This window comes from Scatophagus argus, chromosome 19, assembly GCF_020382885.2.
Source record: "Scatophagus argus isolate fScaArg1 chromosome 19, fScaArg1.pri, whole genome shotgun sequence".
NCBI lineage: Eukaryota > Metazoa > Chordata > Actinopteri > Scatophagidae > Scatophagus > Scatophagus argus.
The window spans coordinates 9148414-9166007 of NC_058511.1; the positions used below are offsets into that span (position 1 = coordinate 9148414).

The 17594-nt window shown below is 41.3% G+C and overlaps 2 protein-coding genes across 2 annotated transcripts in view; one reads left to right on the forward strand and one right to left on the reverse strand.

Moving 5' to 3' along the window:
• Positions 1 to 20: 20 nt before the first annotated feature.
• On the reverse strand, positions 21 to 10833 carry slc22a16 (solute carrier family 22 member 16). Its single transcript, XM_046373897.1, has 8 exons — positions 10296 to 10833; positions 9219 to 9695; positions 8010 to 8127; positions 6041 to 6599; positions 4656 to 4783; positions 1843 to 1952; positions 1346 to 1445; positions 21 to 1208 (listed from the first exon to the last, which is right to left on the reverse strand). Exons 1-8 carry the CDS (start codon positions 10337 to 10339, stop codon positions 1014 to 1016), a joined length of 1731 nt encoding a protein of 576 aa, XP_046229853.1. The 5' UTR covers positions 10340 to 10833; the 3' UTR covers positions 21 to 1013.
• A 4465-nt stretch (positions 10834 to 15298) lies between these two features.
• mettl24 (methyltransferase like 24) overlaps positions 15299 to 17594 on the forward strand; it is a 30563-nt gene continuing 28267 nt past the window's right edge. The window contains exon 1 of the mRNA XM_046373898.1: positions 15299 to 16056. Within this exon, the coding sequence (XP_046229854.1) occupies positions 15718 to 16056 (339 nt within the window). The 5' untranslated portion in view covers positions 15299 to 15717. The remainder of the gene's footprint in view (positions 16057 to 17594) is intronic.

Sequence of the window (17594 nt, forward strand, 5' to 3'; positions counted from 1 at the left end):
ATGCCCTGAGTTTTGTTTTATATTTAAAATAACAAAAAGATGATTTTAAAAACAAGGCACTTCCTTGTTATTCAGCGTTCCACTGTTTTCATGTGTAGAATAGCATTACATCTGTGTACTTTAATACTATATGTTCTCCAAACAGAAGCACAGCCACGATCTGCATTCATGATTGCTGTTTCACAGAGGTAACTAAAACACAACGCAGAAAGTCACTGTTGTATCACTCATACACTCACTTCTTTTTTTTTTTTTTTTTTTTTTTTTTATTAAGGATGATTCCACTTTATGACCTGACCTTATTTTGCAGTTTTGGTTTAACAAGTTCATAAAGTTAATTTCTAAGATCTGCAATCATTTTCCATTGTCTGCTGTAAACTTTCTTAGTTGTACACACACAGTTTGCTGTACATAAATGTGTTCTTACTGACATTTCTGGTGTGCTCCCTTAGAACATAATATGGCTAATTTGTTGGCTTATTTGTAACACCTAACTGTTGGTGTTTCTTGGACTTTGGAGGTTTAGTATCTCACGATGCTCTTAGATTTCAGAAAGCACTTTGGTGATCAAAGTTAACATAATTAATAGACACAGTGGGGGCACAACTTCAAAATTATGACTGAAGTTGTCAGAAACTGGACACACATAATACACATGCACACACATAGCACATGATTTTCTCCATCATTGAATTCATGGACTGTCTTACTTGCACTCAGTCTTGTTACATTTAGTGTTGTGTGTTGAGTGCTGTATGCGTGCAGGAGGGTTTGTCTGTCTCCCAGCTCTCTTCAGTACTTAAAAGTACTAAAAGGTTTGTTGCTTTGCAGAGCAAAATGTCAACAAATGTGTCATTTCAACAAGTTCTGAAAAAAAGCTTGTTATTTTTCTCTTTCATCCTCTTCCAACAATCCAATACATCAATCATGTCACCATTTCAGTTTTTATTTATTTTTCTTTCCGAAGCTTCTCCCCATGCATCTGTGTGTCTGGTTTTCCAGCAGGTTACAACTCATGCCTTGGCTTCATGTTGATTCATCTCCAACCCGTCCTCAGCATCTTTATTGCCCAGAGCTGAGTTCTTCTTGCTAGGCTTGCGTCCCAGGGCTTCAGCCTCTTCCAAGGTGGTTGTTAGTGGTTTGCCCAGGGTCTCGGGCAACAACAAGGTCAGCACTCCAATGACGAATGCCAGGATTCCCACAATGAGCTACACGGGGGTTGTGATCAATAAAGGAAAAATTGATTTGTTAAAATTTGTTTTGTTGCCAGGATGCATTTATAAATCAACTGAGAAATGGGAATGAAGTTCAAAGATTACAAAATGGACAAAGTGATGACATGTACCTGAGGCAGGTAGGCCCAGACCTCAGCCAGATACACACAGAAGGGGGCCATCACACTGCCAACACGGCACATCATACTGCCACTACCCACTGCCAGAGACCTGGAGAAGATTATACACATGGTCAAAAGAGAAGACACACTTCAGAGATGTCAAGGTGCAGACATAAGGACAGCCACCACCAATATAAAATCAACGATAATTCATGATCATAAAGTGTATCATATCACATATAGAAAGCTGTCTTTACTGTTCATGTTTCTTGATTTTTCTGTTCACTGTCAAATCTTTTTGACATAAAAAGACCTCATTGCTCAAGACTGCGATATTTTGACAGAAATACTTTGAACTATGAAGAATATTTGAGATTCTATGGGTTGAACTCACTGATAAATCAAAACACTTTTTTACACAAAACATCTCTGAAAAGACAAATAGACAAATTGTAGTCCAGATATTCCATGTTTTCAGGAGCTGTTTCAGTGCTGTTTGTTCTGACCTGATGGTCGTTGGGTATAGCTCACAGGTGTACAGGTAGATGAGACCGAAGGCAACGGCAATGGCAAACTTCCCTATCATACTGAGGGCGATGGCCAGTGCCTCAATGTCCTGTGGAAAACATAGAAGAGGGGGTACAAGTTCTGTAAGGCCGAACCTGAGCATCAGTGCAACAGACTTTACCCTGTAAACGATGCAGCTGATTTCATCACACACAAAACTACAAAGACTTGACCTTTGACATTTGGCCTTTTTATCAAGCCGCTAACTCCACTAATAAGCAAGCTTTAATCAGCAGCACTGACCCTCCGTGGAGGTTTATACTGACTTGATTTGATTTGAAGTAATCTAATCAACTTAAGGCATAACTGTCACTCATTGAAGAAAATGTTATTTTTTTACTTGTGTGTAGATAAACAGTTCATACAATAATTGATATGGATTTTGTCTATGTGTATATTAAATGTGTGTGAACAGCACAGTTAGAATGAAGTCCTGCATGACCTCTCATACCCTGGAAAGGCACTTGCAGCTTGACAGTGATTTAGCACTGTGTGCAGGTGAAAACCGTTCTTAGAAAGTGAGCTGTGATGCAGACAAGCTATTTTTGTACTGCTGGATTGAATTCAACAGTCCAAAAAAAATTTCCTGGAATTTACTAGTGTGTTAACAGTGTGTAAAGCTTTGGTGGTTATATTCGAACATGAAATGAAAATGAAAAATGTAAAAATTAAATAAGTATAAATGTTCAAGCTTGAGCGAGAGATAGAGCGAGAGAGAGAGAGAGAGATAGAGGGAGCTATTACTGGAAAGCCCTCATTAATACAGTATAATGTAGTTGTGTAGACAAGCCTACTATTCAAAAGCAAGAGCACTAGGAGTAGCCATGATAAATAGAGAGACTGTTCCCAGTACTTTCTGAGACATCCGAAAATTGCCGAAAACTACGAAAAAACCTTGTGTGGACAGGAGTATGGATAGAAACATTGTACAAAGACCTACAGAAGGGTGCACAGAATCTATTCAAAGACAAACACTGAAAACTGACAGCGTAAGAAGCTGAGGGGAAACATGCATAACAGTGCTTAACTACTAGATGCTCTAAACAGTAAATTCAAAAGTCAAACAACGTCAGAATATACAGAGAGCTACCATTGGGGCAGGCACTTTAAGAGAAAAGTGGAGGTGGAAATGGCGCCACTAAATTTTCCATGAGAAAAGAAAGACAAGGATGTTTTTTCTTTCCATGTTGACAAAACCTCCAAGATGATTATGAGATGGTAGCAGGGATGCTCAAAAAATTCTATCCCTTAAGGAACAGGTCAGCATTCTGGGAAATATGCCCATTTGCTCTCTTACTGAGGATTAGATTGGTCAGCAGCTTATCAGTGAGGAAGCATTCATTTCCTTGTCTTGTAACTGCCCATACCCCCCCCCCCAAAACCCCCAAAACCTGCACACCAATGGTCAAGGGAGTGTACAAAATTACTTTCCTGCATTTACAAAGTAACCATCAGGAGTGTGGAGCAACGAAGAGGGAAGGAAGTGAAGCGAAGCTAAGCTATCTTTCTCATAATACTGAAGAACTCTAAACTGGCCGGACCTTACTGCGTCTAATTGGATAACATAAGAATGTGAGTGTCAATTGCTTGACGGTCCTGTCTCTTAGAAATGAAATTGTGTATTCTATTTAGGAAAGCTAGACAGACAGCTCTGTGGTTGTCGTCTCCTCAGGTTTGTTGACAGCTCTGCCCACAATGGTTTACAGTGCCAAAGGTCATGCTGAACTGGACATTACGTACCAGGTGTTTGCCAAACTAACCATAAGCAGTAGTGCTAATTTGGGTCAGAGCTGAGAACTGCATGAGTCGTATATCAGATCTCAAGACAGTGGTCCAATGGCACGGGGCAAGAAATTCAAGAGCTAACAGTCCAGACAGTACCTATACAGAAAATACTTTAAAAATAGCCCTGTATTACAGTTAGCTGTTCCTGTTCCTGGCTTGCCCCTGACTCCCAAAAACTAACACTCACATGTTGTTGACAGCAGCATCACTGTCACAGTTTAATGTTAGAAATCACGGTGTAACATTTAAGCGCTAACATGAAAAGACAGTGGTGGAGGAAGTACTCAGAAGTATCCTTTACCTAAAAAGGTAAACATACTAACACCACACTGTAACAGTACTCCATTTCATTTAAAAGTCCTGCACTGAAGATGTCAGTTAAGTAAAAGTATTTAAAGATAAGCATGAAAGTGTACTCAAAGCACTGGAAGAGAAAGATAAAGTAGTAGAAAAATGGCCCCATGGTGTACTTTGGTAGCTCAGTAGCTACAACCTGTGGCGGAAGCTCAAATGGTCATGACCATTTCCTGTTTGCCTCTTCATGTGTCACTGTCCAATAAAGGCAAATAATTCCCCCCAAAAAGTCTTTAAAAATGACCGCTGTGACTGTTCACTGTTATTACATCTAGATTATTACTACTTATTAATATAAAAGCAGGACTTTACACTTTATTTGTAGTGAGCTGAGGCAGAGCTAAAGTGACAAACCAATAATTTAACCAATAATCAAAACTCAAAATGATTAAAGATAAAAAAAGAGAAAAGAATGCTAAATGATTATCAAAGTAATTACCAGTTAACCTTCTGTAAATTTGACTGAGGGGCTACGAAGCTCTGAGACGTAGTATATTAGAAGTATCAGGTGGCATGAGAAGTACCTCAAACTTACACTAAATACAGACACTTAAATTTCTTTTTTCTTAAACAAATACACATTGACACATAAGCACACACACTGAATACATACAGCCGGTACCACAATGATGAGCGTACAAGCGACACCAGCCAGAAGCAGAGCAGGGGCACAAGTCTTCTTCCTGCCAATCCGGTCCATTGCAAAACAGCCAATCAGATAGGAGGGGAGTTCCACTGCGCCTGGAAACAGCCAATTGCAGCAGCTCTCAGTCTGAGGTTATCACTGACATGAGACACTATCAGGGACCTAAGTGGCATCTGAAATGTTGGTGAAGCTTGGCCTCACAAATGTGCTCGACTGTATGTCTCCAAATAAAATGAACGAGGGTGTGAATGGCCCACTGCTCCTGTGTGTGTACACATAAAAATAAAGGACAGGCAGAAAAGTACATTTAATGCACATGCAGAATACTGCATATCACCTGCCAAATCAATCAAATGTAACTCCCAGAAGTTACTTGTACCAAGTATTTATTATGTTTGTGAGAAATAATATTTTTAAAGTTTACTGGGAACAGCATTTCATGAGCAATACATCGGTTTTTAATTTGTTTAACAAAAAAAAAAAATTGCAGTACAAACCTTATTTACTTTAATAGAAACACATGAAAACTGTTAAGCTTGTTGCTGGAAGGCTGTAGTTTTCCCTAATTGTGCACAGGCTAATTTGACCAGCTACATAACCAGAGTAACAGAGTAAACAAAGCCAAACCAGAGAACAGAAAATCTCCCACTGCCGTTAAAGCTGACAGTTTTAAACTGTGCCCGACTTCACTCGGTAAACAGGGCTGGACTATCAGAGACGTCTATTTGTTTACATTGGCAGAGATCTGTTATTAAATCGTCACAGCCTTCCTGAAAAAAATCTTCAGCCTCACTAAGAGACACAAAAACTACACAAACCACCCTCTGCATTTACAACCCTGAGCTGTCGACGGCTGCTTACGCCATCTACAAACAAATATACCTAGAATTGGATGTACTAAGAAGCAGGTTGGTGTATAGTTTTGCAATGTTATTACCGTAACTGTGGAAGAAATTTATGGACATGAATCAATGTCTAATTTGTGCATTGACAAGGTTTGTCAATCTGGAAGGGCCTCACTGTCCTCCACGCTCTGCATATTAACCTAAGCAGACTGTCTGGCGGTAAGAGGAAGATATTGACCTTGTAGTTGTTTCTGATTGACTGATGCCATGATAATAGAAGGGGTTTGACACACCATTATAGATTATACATTGTATAAAGCTTAGAGAATGTAAGTTTTTGTCTGCTGTCCATGTACATTTCTTCTCTGATGTAAACTGAACTGACCAGGTTTTTATTTTTCTATTTATTTCTATTAAATGTAAACTAACCAGAAGTACAAGTTTTACCTATTCAGCTATTTTCCTGCTTTTTTCATGTACATTCACATACACCTGTCAATCACTTACCAGCTAGGAAGAGGTTAATGTACTGGTTTCCTCCCAGGTTGACCGAGCCTAAAGAGAAGACGTAGTAGCCCAGGCTTCCGATGAACCAGATGGCCCACACTGTGCACGTGCGGCCAGCCATCCTCCAGCTACCAAACAGGTCCAGGATGGACAGCTTCTTATCTGACTGCGATGGTCGATCCTTTGCCTCCTCCAGCAGAGCTATGCCATTCTCTCTTTCCTCTGGCTGCAGAAGCTCCTCCACCTTCAGTGTATAACCAATGCCATTGAAGCTAGCTATCCTGTCCAGCAGGGTCTGAGCCTCCTTGTAATGGCCCTTGGCCATCAAGTAAAAGGGCGTCTCGGGGAACTTCCAGCAGAAGAACAGGAAGGGTGAGGTGCATACGGAGAGAATGATCTGGTAGATCCACCAGACCCGCACCAGGTAACCAGTCAGGGCCACCACCATGATGCCAACAGCAAAGGCAGCGTGCACATGCATAGAGGTCCACGTGCGTACCTTGATGCCGGTGAACTCTGTGACATAGACAAACACCACTACAAGGTAGCCACTGGACACCTGGAGAAGGTAAAGAAAAGTCAGTGAAGACAAGAAGGACTGAAGGATGGATAAGGAGAGAAAAGAGAGGAAAGAAAAAATCCAAAACTCCAAAAATGTAATGCAATGGTCACAAGAAGCAACTATGGGATAAAGCCAAACACTAAATGTAAGAGTAGGACAAATATAAGTAAATCATAAAAACTCCAAACAGTTACACAGCCAGTCTGATAAAGCTTCTGCTAATACCAGACCAAGTCAGACTGCAGCTGCAAAACTGCTGAGTATATTGAAGTTAAAAAAAAAGGTAAATTTTTTCACTTATGGATTCAAATCTTCATTTTAAGAAACAAGGTGTGCTTTCATCATTTCAAACACAGTTTTTCTTAGCTGAATCTGCACTGTGCTATGAGTGGCTGTGCCGTTATGAGTGTAACCTATCTGAGAGTCTAATTCTAGGTGAAAAACAACAGCTGTAGCTGAGGAGCACTGGGGGGGATGGTAGAAGACTGAGAGGAGTGAAACAGAGGACAGACTGTAGGGGCTGACTGCCATGTGGTCTTGTAACCCCAACAACTCCCCTTCACCTTTACCTCGTAAACATGTTATTTTATGCCAATTTTGTTATGTGTTGCAGTGCACACAAAAACAAATGTGCATCAGCATACAGAGACCCAATAAAGGTACTCCATTACTTTACCTGCTCCACTACTGTTTATCCCATCAATTTCTTGTCATTTACAGAGTGGTCTGCAAATTTCAGACCGACTGACCTTTGACATCAAGTGATTTAACTTGTGAGATTTAATCCAGTGTTTGCATTTTAGGTACTGAGTTCACAGCAAGAAACAAGAACCCACATGCAAATGTAAATGTGATTTACACAGAAATCCATGTTTGACATGAGCATAGCATCCCTATATATTGACTTTTTCCTTGGTTTTTAAAAAAATGTGAGCAGCTATGCCTAAATTACTGCTAATGTTTTGCATTCTCTTGTTTTATATGAAAATGATTGGTATACTACAGAATAAGACAGTTGCTTTTAGGTTGGGTTAAGTGCAAATAAGAGTTTTCACTTAACCCAACCTAAAGATAACAACTTACTCCCAGTACAGAACAGGGCAGAAATGTAGTATAAACACACTTAAAGTACATAGAGAGACCTTTTCCAAACTGAATGACATTAGTGTGAAAGTTGGAAATTTCACATCAGTGGTTTGTCAGTTGATTTAGAGGTCTTAGGAACTGTAGTGGAAATTCATTATCACAGTGAAGCTCAGCATCTGCATAATTTCTTTTATGGTATGCTGTCACTGCTATGACTTCATTCCACATTACTTCATTTGTCATTTCCCCAAATGCACCAAACAGATCATGCAGGGATATAGATAAGCAACCACACACAATACATACACACACCAAACTCACCATGGCCAGGAGGAAACGGAGCACCACAAAGAAATAGTAGTTTCCAGAAAACGCTACAGACAGCCCAAGCCCAAATTGACAGAGGCTGGTGAACATCATAATCCTCACACGACCAGCTCTGGAGCAGAGAGACATCCATTAGGGAAGAGAAAGAAAGAGAGGGAGAGGGTGAAACAGAGTGAACAAGAGTGATGTAAAAGACATAAAGTAACTGGGTTTATGTATTAAAGTAAGTAGCATATTAAATAAAAGGTCACCGAATTGTCACGGTTGTGTTCAGACAGGTCTAATGGTATCATTAGACCAACGCAATGATGCAGGCATTGCATGGCATCTACTGTTGTCTATATTGCACATAAATCAAGTACATGTTGTTTAATCCAGTGAGGTTCTGTCTGCTTTAAAATGTTAACTATGATGTTTGCAACGATCTTCCACGCATCCTGCTAAGCTAACGTCTTAATGCCAACATTCTCATCTTTTTTGTTTAGAGTAAAAAAATACACACTGGATTGCACTTTGCCCTAAACATGAAAGAGATGCTCCACAATCCCTTTGCCTGCTCACTGCAACTCACAGCTACTAACAAGCAAAAATTAACCTCACAATATGAGTCAAAGGAACTATGACCTGGACAATGTCCCGCCCATAAAAGTAACCATCAGTCATGCTGGATAATAACCATCAGCACTCAATCCTCACCGTCTACTCTCTATCTTAACTCTGTTAGTAAGATATATTTTATAAAAAAGGTTGGACAGACATCAAACGAAGGGTACCCTCTGCTCTGACTTTATTTAGACTCAAGACCACTTCAGTCTTGGCTGAACAGCTCGCTGCTGCTTGGCCAGGTCACCCAGTCTGCACAAAGTGTGTCCAGACACCTATCGTTTTCCTGCCACCCTCATGTCTTCTTCATCCCTTTCATCCCTCAGTCCCACCACCCACGACAGACATCCACTTCTCCTGCCTGACCGTCACTCTCATCTCTCCCTTCCCCCAAGCCCATCCTTATGAGACCTATGTGGGTGTACACTCCTGTGCTCACACATCAACCGCTGAGCATGACAGGGAACAGTAGCCTGATAAATGCTGAGGCAGAGGTGCATTAATGTGCCCTGAAAATTATAGAGGCAAGTTCTATAAACCACAGTCTGTACTACTTGATCCTGTAAGAACTCACTTCCACGTCCTGCAGCTTGCGCTTACCTGTCAGCAAGGTCCCCAAACACCAGCGCTCCGATCAGCACCCCCAGCATGAAGGTGGGCTGGCACAGCTTGGCCAGCCACTCTCTCTCACACACCAGGTCCCAGTCTGTCACTATGCTTTGGTGAACTTCAGTGTGGTCATAAACAAAGCTCCCATTGCAGGCTCTCACTGTTTTGTTGCCATCAAAATCATACGCAAAGCCCGATGGGTTGATGCGCAGGGCGCTGCGGCACCGGCTCAGCTCCCACTGCTCTCCTTCGGCCGTCCTCACCACCAAGGGCCCGGTCCCCAAGCCGAAGACCGGCAGGATGTCTTCCAGACTGGATCCCGTCAGGTTGCCATACAGGACATCAGTGATGTTGCTGGGCACGCTGCACACAAAGTTTGGCGTCTCCACTAAGAAGACAGATGCCAGGTAGTGGATCCCACAGGCTACAGCCTGGAAGACTGCCGCAAAGTACAGACATGCCTGATACCTGGAGAGAAAGTGGAGTGCATAAGTGTAATAAAAATCTGCTGACTCCAGAGCTGAAGAGGAGCTGAGTGACTTGGCAGCATTCATTTAACAGACAGCTGCAAAAAGGAAAAATTTGACAAGTTAAATTATTATAATATCTCACCCTTGACCTTTACATAGCTACTGTATAACTTATATGGTCTTGAAACAAAGTCAATGAATTTCAATTGTCCTTGTGAAAAAGAAGAGCTGCGAGAAATGATATATTGTTATACAAAAGGACAAACAAAAATTATTTTGACTTGTGTTTTGTCAAAAAACTTTGTTTTTTGTTTTTCCAAAAATATACAAAAGTTCCTCATCCTGAAGACTGACGCCTCTGTAAAGCACTGAGATGTGTTAACGTAGCCTATCCAAAAGCACCATGTAAACATCATGAACCTTCTTGGTGTCTTCAGTGTTTGTTTTCAAAAACAAACAGCACTTACACCAACGTGTATCAAAACCAGAAAACTTCAGACGTTGAGGAGTTACTACCCAAAACACAACCCGAACTCATCAACGGAGGAGCAAAGCAAATAGACGGCAAGTAAGTCTGAGGTAGAAGAGGAGCACAAACCTTTTGAAATGTCCAAGGACGTCGAATATCCTCTCTACAGTCATTGTTTTCTGTTTTTCCTGAGGCTGCGGGTCTCGGTGTTTTCTATCCCACCCCCCGGCGGCGGATAGCGGCTCCTGAGCGCTTCAACACCAAGTGATAAAGTGCGGCTCTAACGGAGCGGAGTGAGGGGAGGACGGGCGCACACACTCTCTCATTCACACACACACACACACACTCACATAACACAAACACACTAACGAGTGGTCCATCTGTAAATCAGCTGGGAGGAGGGAAAAAGTCGCTTTGCCTGGTGATGATGACGTTAAGGGACGTCACTCAGAAAGATCGCTATGAACAAGAAACAGCCTGTACAGCTGTGCTCCTCTGCCTCAGTTTCTGTTTGCTGTAGTCTCTTTTGAATACATCATTTCACTTTGAATAAAATGGACTTTTGAGAATTGGATTATTTTGGCCTTACAGTCACTATAAAGGTGCTCTTGATTACATCACACATTCATTTTCATACAATGAAGCAATCATGTTAAGTGTTTTGTCACAGCCTGGCTATCATGATTGAATACGACGAGCCCCCCCCCCCTCAAATTTCTGTGGATGAACTCTCACCTTGCATACAGTGATGTAGACATCAGTCTGTTGTGCTAGCGTATCAAATCTGCTGTAAATGTTTTGGCCTTTGCTTGCGTAACATCCACAAGTGTTGCACTGGGTCTCTGACACCGTGACACCTTATTTCTTCTGAGGTTTTAACCCACTGTCAAGATCAGCCTCTTGAAAAGCCAGCGAAACAAACAGCTGCTGTGAATATGCTTGGCGTTTACAACTTAAGCCAGCGGTAATGAGCTGCTGAGTTCATAATCATCACAAGGTCATTTTTAATCTCTTTCTCTCACCCTAAACCAGGGCTGCAACTGCAATGAGGTATGAACCATGAACAATGTGAATGTGCTTTAAGTTTCTTCTTGAAAGCAGGGCATCCAAATAAATCTGGGACTCTGAATCACTTACTTTTCCTATAACTTTACACCAGCATATGTGTGTATAATTCACTTCTCTGTTGTCAGTATTTCTGCCCATTATTTTGAACCGAATAATTGTAAACGTCAGAAAAAAGTACAAAAGATCCTAAACTGACAACTACAAATAGCTTTTTTTGTCCAACCGAGAGTCCAAAAAGATTGAGTTAGCTATAAATTACAACAAGAAAAGTAGCAATTTCTCACCTTTGAAAAACGTGAATGATGAAATATTTAACATTTGTCAATTAATTTCCTCTAAAACCGATCAATTAATCGATGAATCTGTACTCAAAATGCAGAAACTTGAAATGAAATGGGGGCTGTTTCTGGTTCTGTTGCTGCACAGGTTTAGCCAGAACATGAAGTACAAGCCTCACCTTTGTGTGAGAGTCAGTGTGCATTTGAATCCATAAGAATATGTGCGTATTTGTGTTCACGTTTGAGCCACAAATGGACTACTGATGACCCCTGAGGGGGGGTCATCAGTAGCTAATTCCTGACACAAAATCTCATTGAGCCCCAAGACAGCTTGTGCAAGTGTTCCCATTGGAGCCTTTGATAAATAATTAATATGTGCAGTAGATGTGGCTGTATTGACATATCGTACCTTGCCTCGGCTGGATTCAGCAGGACTACAGCTACAAACTATGAGTGTTTGCTTTTGCCATCGCACTGACTCACCATCTGCTCCACTTGCTCTGATGGGAAACAGTCAAACAGGAGGTATTGCTGGAGCAGGTACTTCTGACTGCTGACTGACAAGTTCTAAACAGCACGAACGTTTGAAGTAAACAAATTTTCATTTCACATTAAGGTATTAAGTGTGGCAGAATTCTGGGTGCTTAAATGATAATGAGACTACCATAAACCAGCACAACTCAGAAGATCATCAGCCTTTTCTGTTCCATTTAATTTTGCATGCCAAATATAATATAAAATTGAAATTAAAAATATATTGATTTAAGGCACAGGCAGATATTGTTGCTATAAATCAGATCCACATGTATGCTAGACAGTGGTGTTAGAGACTACAAATTAAAAATATATTTGTTTTTTTGCAGATGTATTTATATAGCTTATAAGCTCTTTCCCATAAATTAAATCCAATACTTACTGCTGCCAGTGCGTTCGTGACCTCTGGAGTTTGTTTTGAAGGGCTGTGTTTTGTGCTGAATTTAACTTCTTTCTCTTTCCTCAGGCTGACCTGTCAGCTTTTGTTTGCTGTCTGCCTCCTTACTTGTTTTCAAAGGTATTGAGAGGATTGTGATAAAACTTTGCATTATGTATCGCCGAGGATAAGCCGTACTTACTCCTGTCGAGAGGTGAACTGTTGCTTTTGTAAGTGTTGTGCTTTGCTCAATTGTTTGTTGAAGGTGGGCCAAAAAGAAATGTGTGAGAACTTTTGGTTTATGGCCTGAGATTTATGTACTCAGCCTGGAGTTACTGGAGCTACTGAATCATTATGACTTACTGTATGTGTGACCTGGTGTTTTTAAAATTTTGGTGCGTGATCGGATTGCAAAGGCAGGGAAAAAAGTGTTTGTTGTTCTTTTTTTAAAATCATGCTTGGTGAACTTTGTGTGTGTGCTCTGGTTATTTTGGGCCCCTGCTAAAAGCAAACACACACACTGATGTTCACCTGCTTCTGTCACAACTGGGTGCTTCCCACCCAAAAAAGATTGGTTGTCCCGAGAAAAGGGCCTGTATTTTACTGATTAACCTATTTCCATCCAGATTAACCTGTTTCAATCCAGTTTAATCTAGTTTTACTTGGTCTGTTGTGAGACCCATGTACACCACAGCTCATATCGCACGACCTGCTGTTTGTTTAAAAGATAGCGTCAAGTAAATCCCACCTGCAAGCACTCTTTATCTTTAAAGCCTAAACATAAAAAGGAATTTTCTAATCTCTAAACCTCGTCTTCTGTCCTTTTTTTTTTTCACAATTGCACTGTGTACAGTCATTGTGTGAGCAAATGCTGAGTTTACACTGTTCTGCCTGTAGTTTGGGTGTTCATTGTATTGTCGCTCTGCCCTCCAGTTCTTATTCCCACCAGACTGAATTTACTTTTTCATCCTTAGCCTCAAATGTTCTGTTTTTTTGCACAGAATCTGCATCACAGTAAAGATTTTTTTTAATGTTTTTTTTGGCGTCAGAATCAAACAAAGTGGCGCAATGCTTTAAATGTTATCTGTCAGGTTGTCTGCTTGACCTCATTTTGACCTTTGCACTGACTTCTGGGCACTGCTAAGTAGGGAATAACCAGTGGGTTAAATTTGCGTGACCCGTGCCCTCTGGATCTTATTTTGGTGGGAGGAGAGGAGTATGGAAAGCAGCAGTGAGACACAAATGCATTCCATGTGTCAGTGGATTATGGCCAAATCCTGACAAATCATTACAATATGTGAAATACCATCAACAGAAAGAAAAACTCTCCTGTATTCAGTCTGAAAAAGCCACAATAGAAATGCAGTTTCTCTTTGACAATGATACACAACGTGCGTCTGACAAACCACTGTACTAATTTTTTTGGACCCATTGATAAAAGTTGCATTTCTCTGAATGCACACACCCTGCACACAGTGTACCGCACATACACACACGTGGAAAAACACACAAAACCTGACCATACATCAATGATCTGCTTATCTGAAGTCAGGATTCATTCTTTCTGGATTCTCTCATTACTTCCAGTACCAGTTAAACTGCAGTCTGACCTACATTACCTCATAGACTCACGCTGTTGTAATCTGCTCCATATGAAACTTCAATACTGACCACTTGATGGCAGTAGAGATCATTTACATCTCTGGCATCCATCCACTCTACCTTTCAGTGCTAAACTAGTTTTAACTAAATTAGAGTATTTCTAAGCCTTCTGAAGCCTATGTTACTGTACAACTAAATACTTCTGGCAGAAGGATAAAAAAACAAAACAAAACATGGTGACAGTCGGTGACTGGCTGGAGAATAAGGGAAGCAATTTTTAAAGACAAAATTCCAAGGGAGCAGGCAGAAAAACATCAAATCAGACACATGACACATTAGAGAAGGCAGATTAAAGGTTACGGAGGACAGAAAGCAAAAACACAAAGCATATGGCAACTTCGATAATCTGGCAGGGAGTGAGTGTGACTGTGTCTCTCTCCTACCAAATGTTAGATTCACAAATGCACAAATATTCTACTGCTTGTTGTATATTGAAACCCAAACGATTTGAAACTGAAAAAAGGGATTTTTACATCAAAATCCAATGCATATACACACATTAATAGAGAGGAAGGTGAAGTATTATTTTTACGCCAAAGGGGGCAGTGGAGAGCTACTTTCTACACACAAAAGTTTGTCATTGATTCTAAACAGCAGAGAGAAGGCAGCCTTATCATTATCCTGCATTTATTTAGCTATGTCAGGATGCTCTCTGATGCCAAGCAAATCCTAATTTCCTTCCAAGTGAAAGTCTTGTGAGCAGAGCTTTTCTCAATACAAAAACAAAATTAAACAAATAAATAATAATAATCACTTTGACAGGCCTGATAAATTACATTGTCCTCTTTCAGTCTAAAATATCAATAACGGCAGATTTAGTGGCCTTTGGAGGGAAATCAGTGATTGAGTTAATGATGTTATTTGAGAAGACTATGAGGCCAGAGCTGGCTGGCAAATTAATTTCTTGACAGTTATTGCCAAGGAAAATAAAACACAGTTTCAGCAACTTGTCAGGATGAATGTGAACGATATCATCCATTCTGCAACTCCAGGCTGAGCTGTTCCACTCAGTGAGAGAGTCGACATGTTCTCAGATGCTGAGAGGGACCTGCACGGGCCCGTAACACAGACCCTGCCCATATCTAGAGTTACAGAGTAACCCGAGAATCTGTGGGGAGGGAGAGACAGTCAAAGGGAGGGAGGAGAGCAAAAGAGGGGAGTGTATATGTGTGTGTGTGTGTGTGATGTGAGGCTGATAGAAAGAAAAAGAAAGCAAATTAAAGAGGCGTGTGTGGTTGGGGAACTTGAGAGTGTGAGGAGGGAGTTGTCAAAGTTTTCAAGGAGGGCGGCACACATCCTACTTTTGAAACTCTTTGCGGAGCCTCATGACACACACTAGCCTGCACTGAATCATTTGGGTTAAGATGCAGGCACACACGTGTGTTGGTTTATGAGCAGAGGTGTTCTTGACATGTTCGTGGTTCATTAACTTTAGACTCTTGGTCTGATGGTGGACTTTGCACTGAAAGGAATGAGAGAAGAGAAGAGAAGAGAAGAGAAGAGAAGAGAAGAGAAGAGAAGAGAAGAGAAGAGAAGAGAAGGAGAAAATGGGATAGACAAAGCAAAGAGTAAACCAACAGTTGAGTAGATGGACTGAGGTGAGTGTGAGCAAACAGAGAAGACAAAAAGGCGGATGGACATGGGCAGAGAACGACTCACCTGGGGATTGCTGCTACGTTTGGGCATACTGCTCACTGCTGTGTGCGTGTGCATACATGTTTACCTGGAGACAGAATGGCAGGGAGCACCTGCAGCCCTGGCAATGGGACGTCCCACCCGGTCTAGTCAGAACTGGGGCCAGCAAAGTAGACCCAAACAGATCTCTGCAGAAGCAGAGGAGCAGGACAGGAGCATTAAAAGGAGAATCTCCTATGTTCGAACACTAAAAAAGGACAGCCAGGCTAGGAAGAGGACTGAACACAGAGAGGACCCCTCGCCACCGTGCTGCCCACCTCACCGCCCTCGCAGAAAGGTATGTCTAATGCTCCAACTTCTGAGTCCATAATTGCTGCAATTAAAGACTTTTGTTGGTTTATCTGAGTCTAAATCAGTGTAGTAGGAGACAGAGTCACAATGAGGAGCTTTCACTCCATCTGTGTGAGTCACTGGATTAAAGCTCAGTAATCCCAGGAGGGTGATGAAGGCAGAACAGGCAGCAGAATCAATGCATGTTCAATGAGCAACTCTGCAAAGCTTTGAAGCTGAAAAACAGAGTTTGTCACCAGGATTCCAGTGCTACAAAGCAGCATTTTCTTTTTCATGTTTTGATAGATGTATACCTTTTAAACCGTAGTTTTCACCCAAACTCACAGACAGTCCCACCCCCGTCTGTCTGTTTAGCTATACTGAGTCAACTGACCCTGACAAAGACCCATTCAGACACAATGCCTATTGGAGCAAACACAGCAATTTGCATACACAAACACCCACATGCACACACTCCGGGAGCTTGACCCTTGACCTGTGAAGGGTGTGTTAAAGCACTGGATGAACAAAACTGTCACTTCCCTCTTTCTGTTTCTCTCCATGCCTTTTACTTTTTCAGCCTTTGATTCATCTGAGCTATTTGCCTTTATTTTTTCATTTGATCTTAGCACCCTAACCCATCCATCCAGCTCCCTTTTGTTTCCATTCACTACCACTTTCAGCCAACCCTCCCTACTCATACGCACACGCACATGCACACACACACATGCACACACACTTCTTTTCTCTTTTTGCACTGTCTGTACTCTGTACTGTACTTTTTCCATCTTTTACTTTGAGGTAAAAGATAGGTTTAGGTAAATCTTTAATGAGCTAAACCAACCAGAGATGGAAGAGCAACGATGCATTGAAAACCATAAAAATCACTGCAGGGCTATCATGCAACACCAAGAGACGGGCACTCGTGCTCCATCAATATTACATGCCACCATATGCTCGCTCTCCCTGCTCCTTAACACAACATTTGTCACATAAGATGCCCTGGAGGGGCCCTGATGAAATTTCTGTGTCATATGCTGCTGCCGTTTAACTCGTCTTCTTAACACCTCCTCTCACTTTTTCTTGCTTTAGGCTCTCATCTCCAAAATCGCTGTTGCTCTTTCACTCTGTCAAGTTACCTTGTCCCACAATGTTCATCCTCCCTCTTCCTTTTTCATCTCTCCTGTCTGTCTCAATTTAAAACTTCAGTCACGCCTCCCACTTCTAACCCATATTTCTCTTTGTTTTTCTCCCTTCCTTCAACTTTTGTCTCCCTGTTTGATGCTCGCTCACTAGTTTGGTCAATACTCAGGCATCACAGATGAAATGATGACTTAATGAAATAACGATCAAGATGACAAGTACGCCTTCAAAGACCAAGATAATCAGCAATGGAAGAACTTAATAGAACATTCCTATAGAAGCTCAGTTATCGCGAGTGAGTGAGTGTGCTACTGTTAAAACTCTGCAGGCCTTCTCCCAGACAATGTGTGTTATAAGAAGGGCAACATCAAGTGATCACACAGTTTGACATATTTTAAGTGT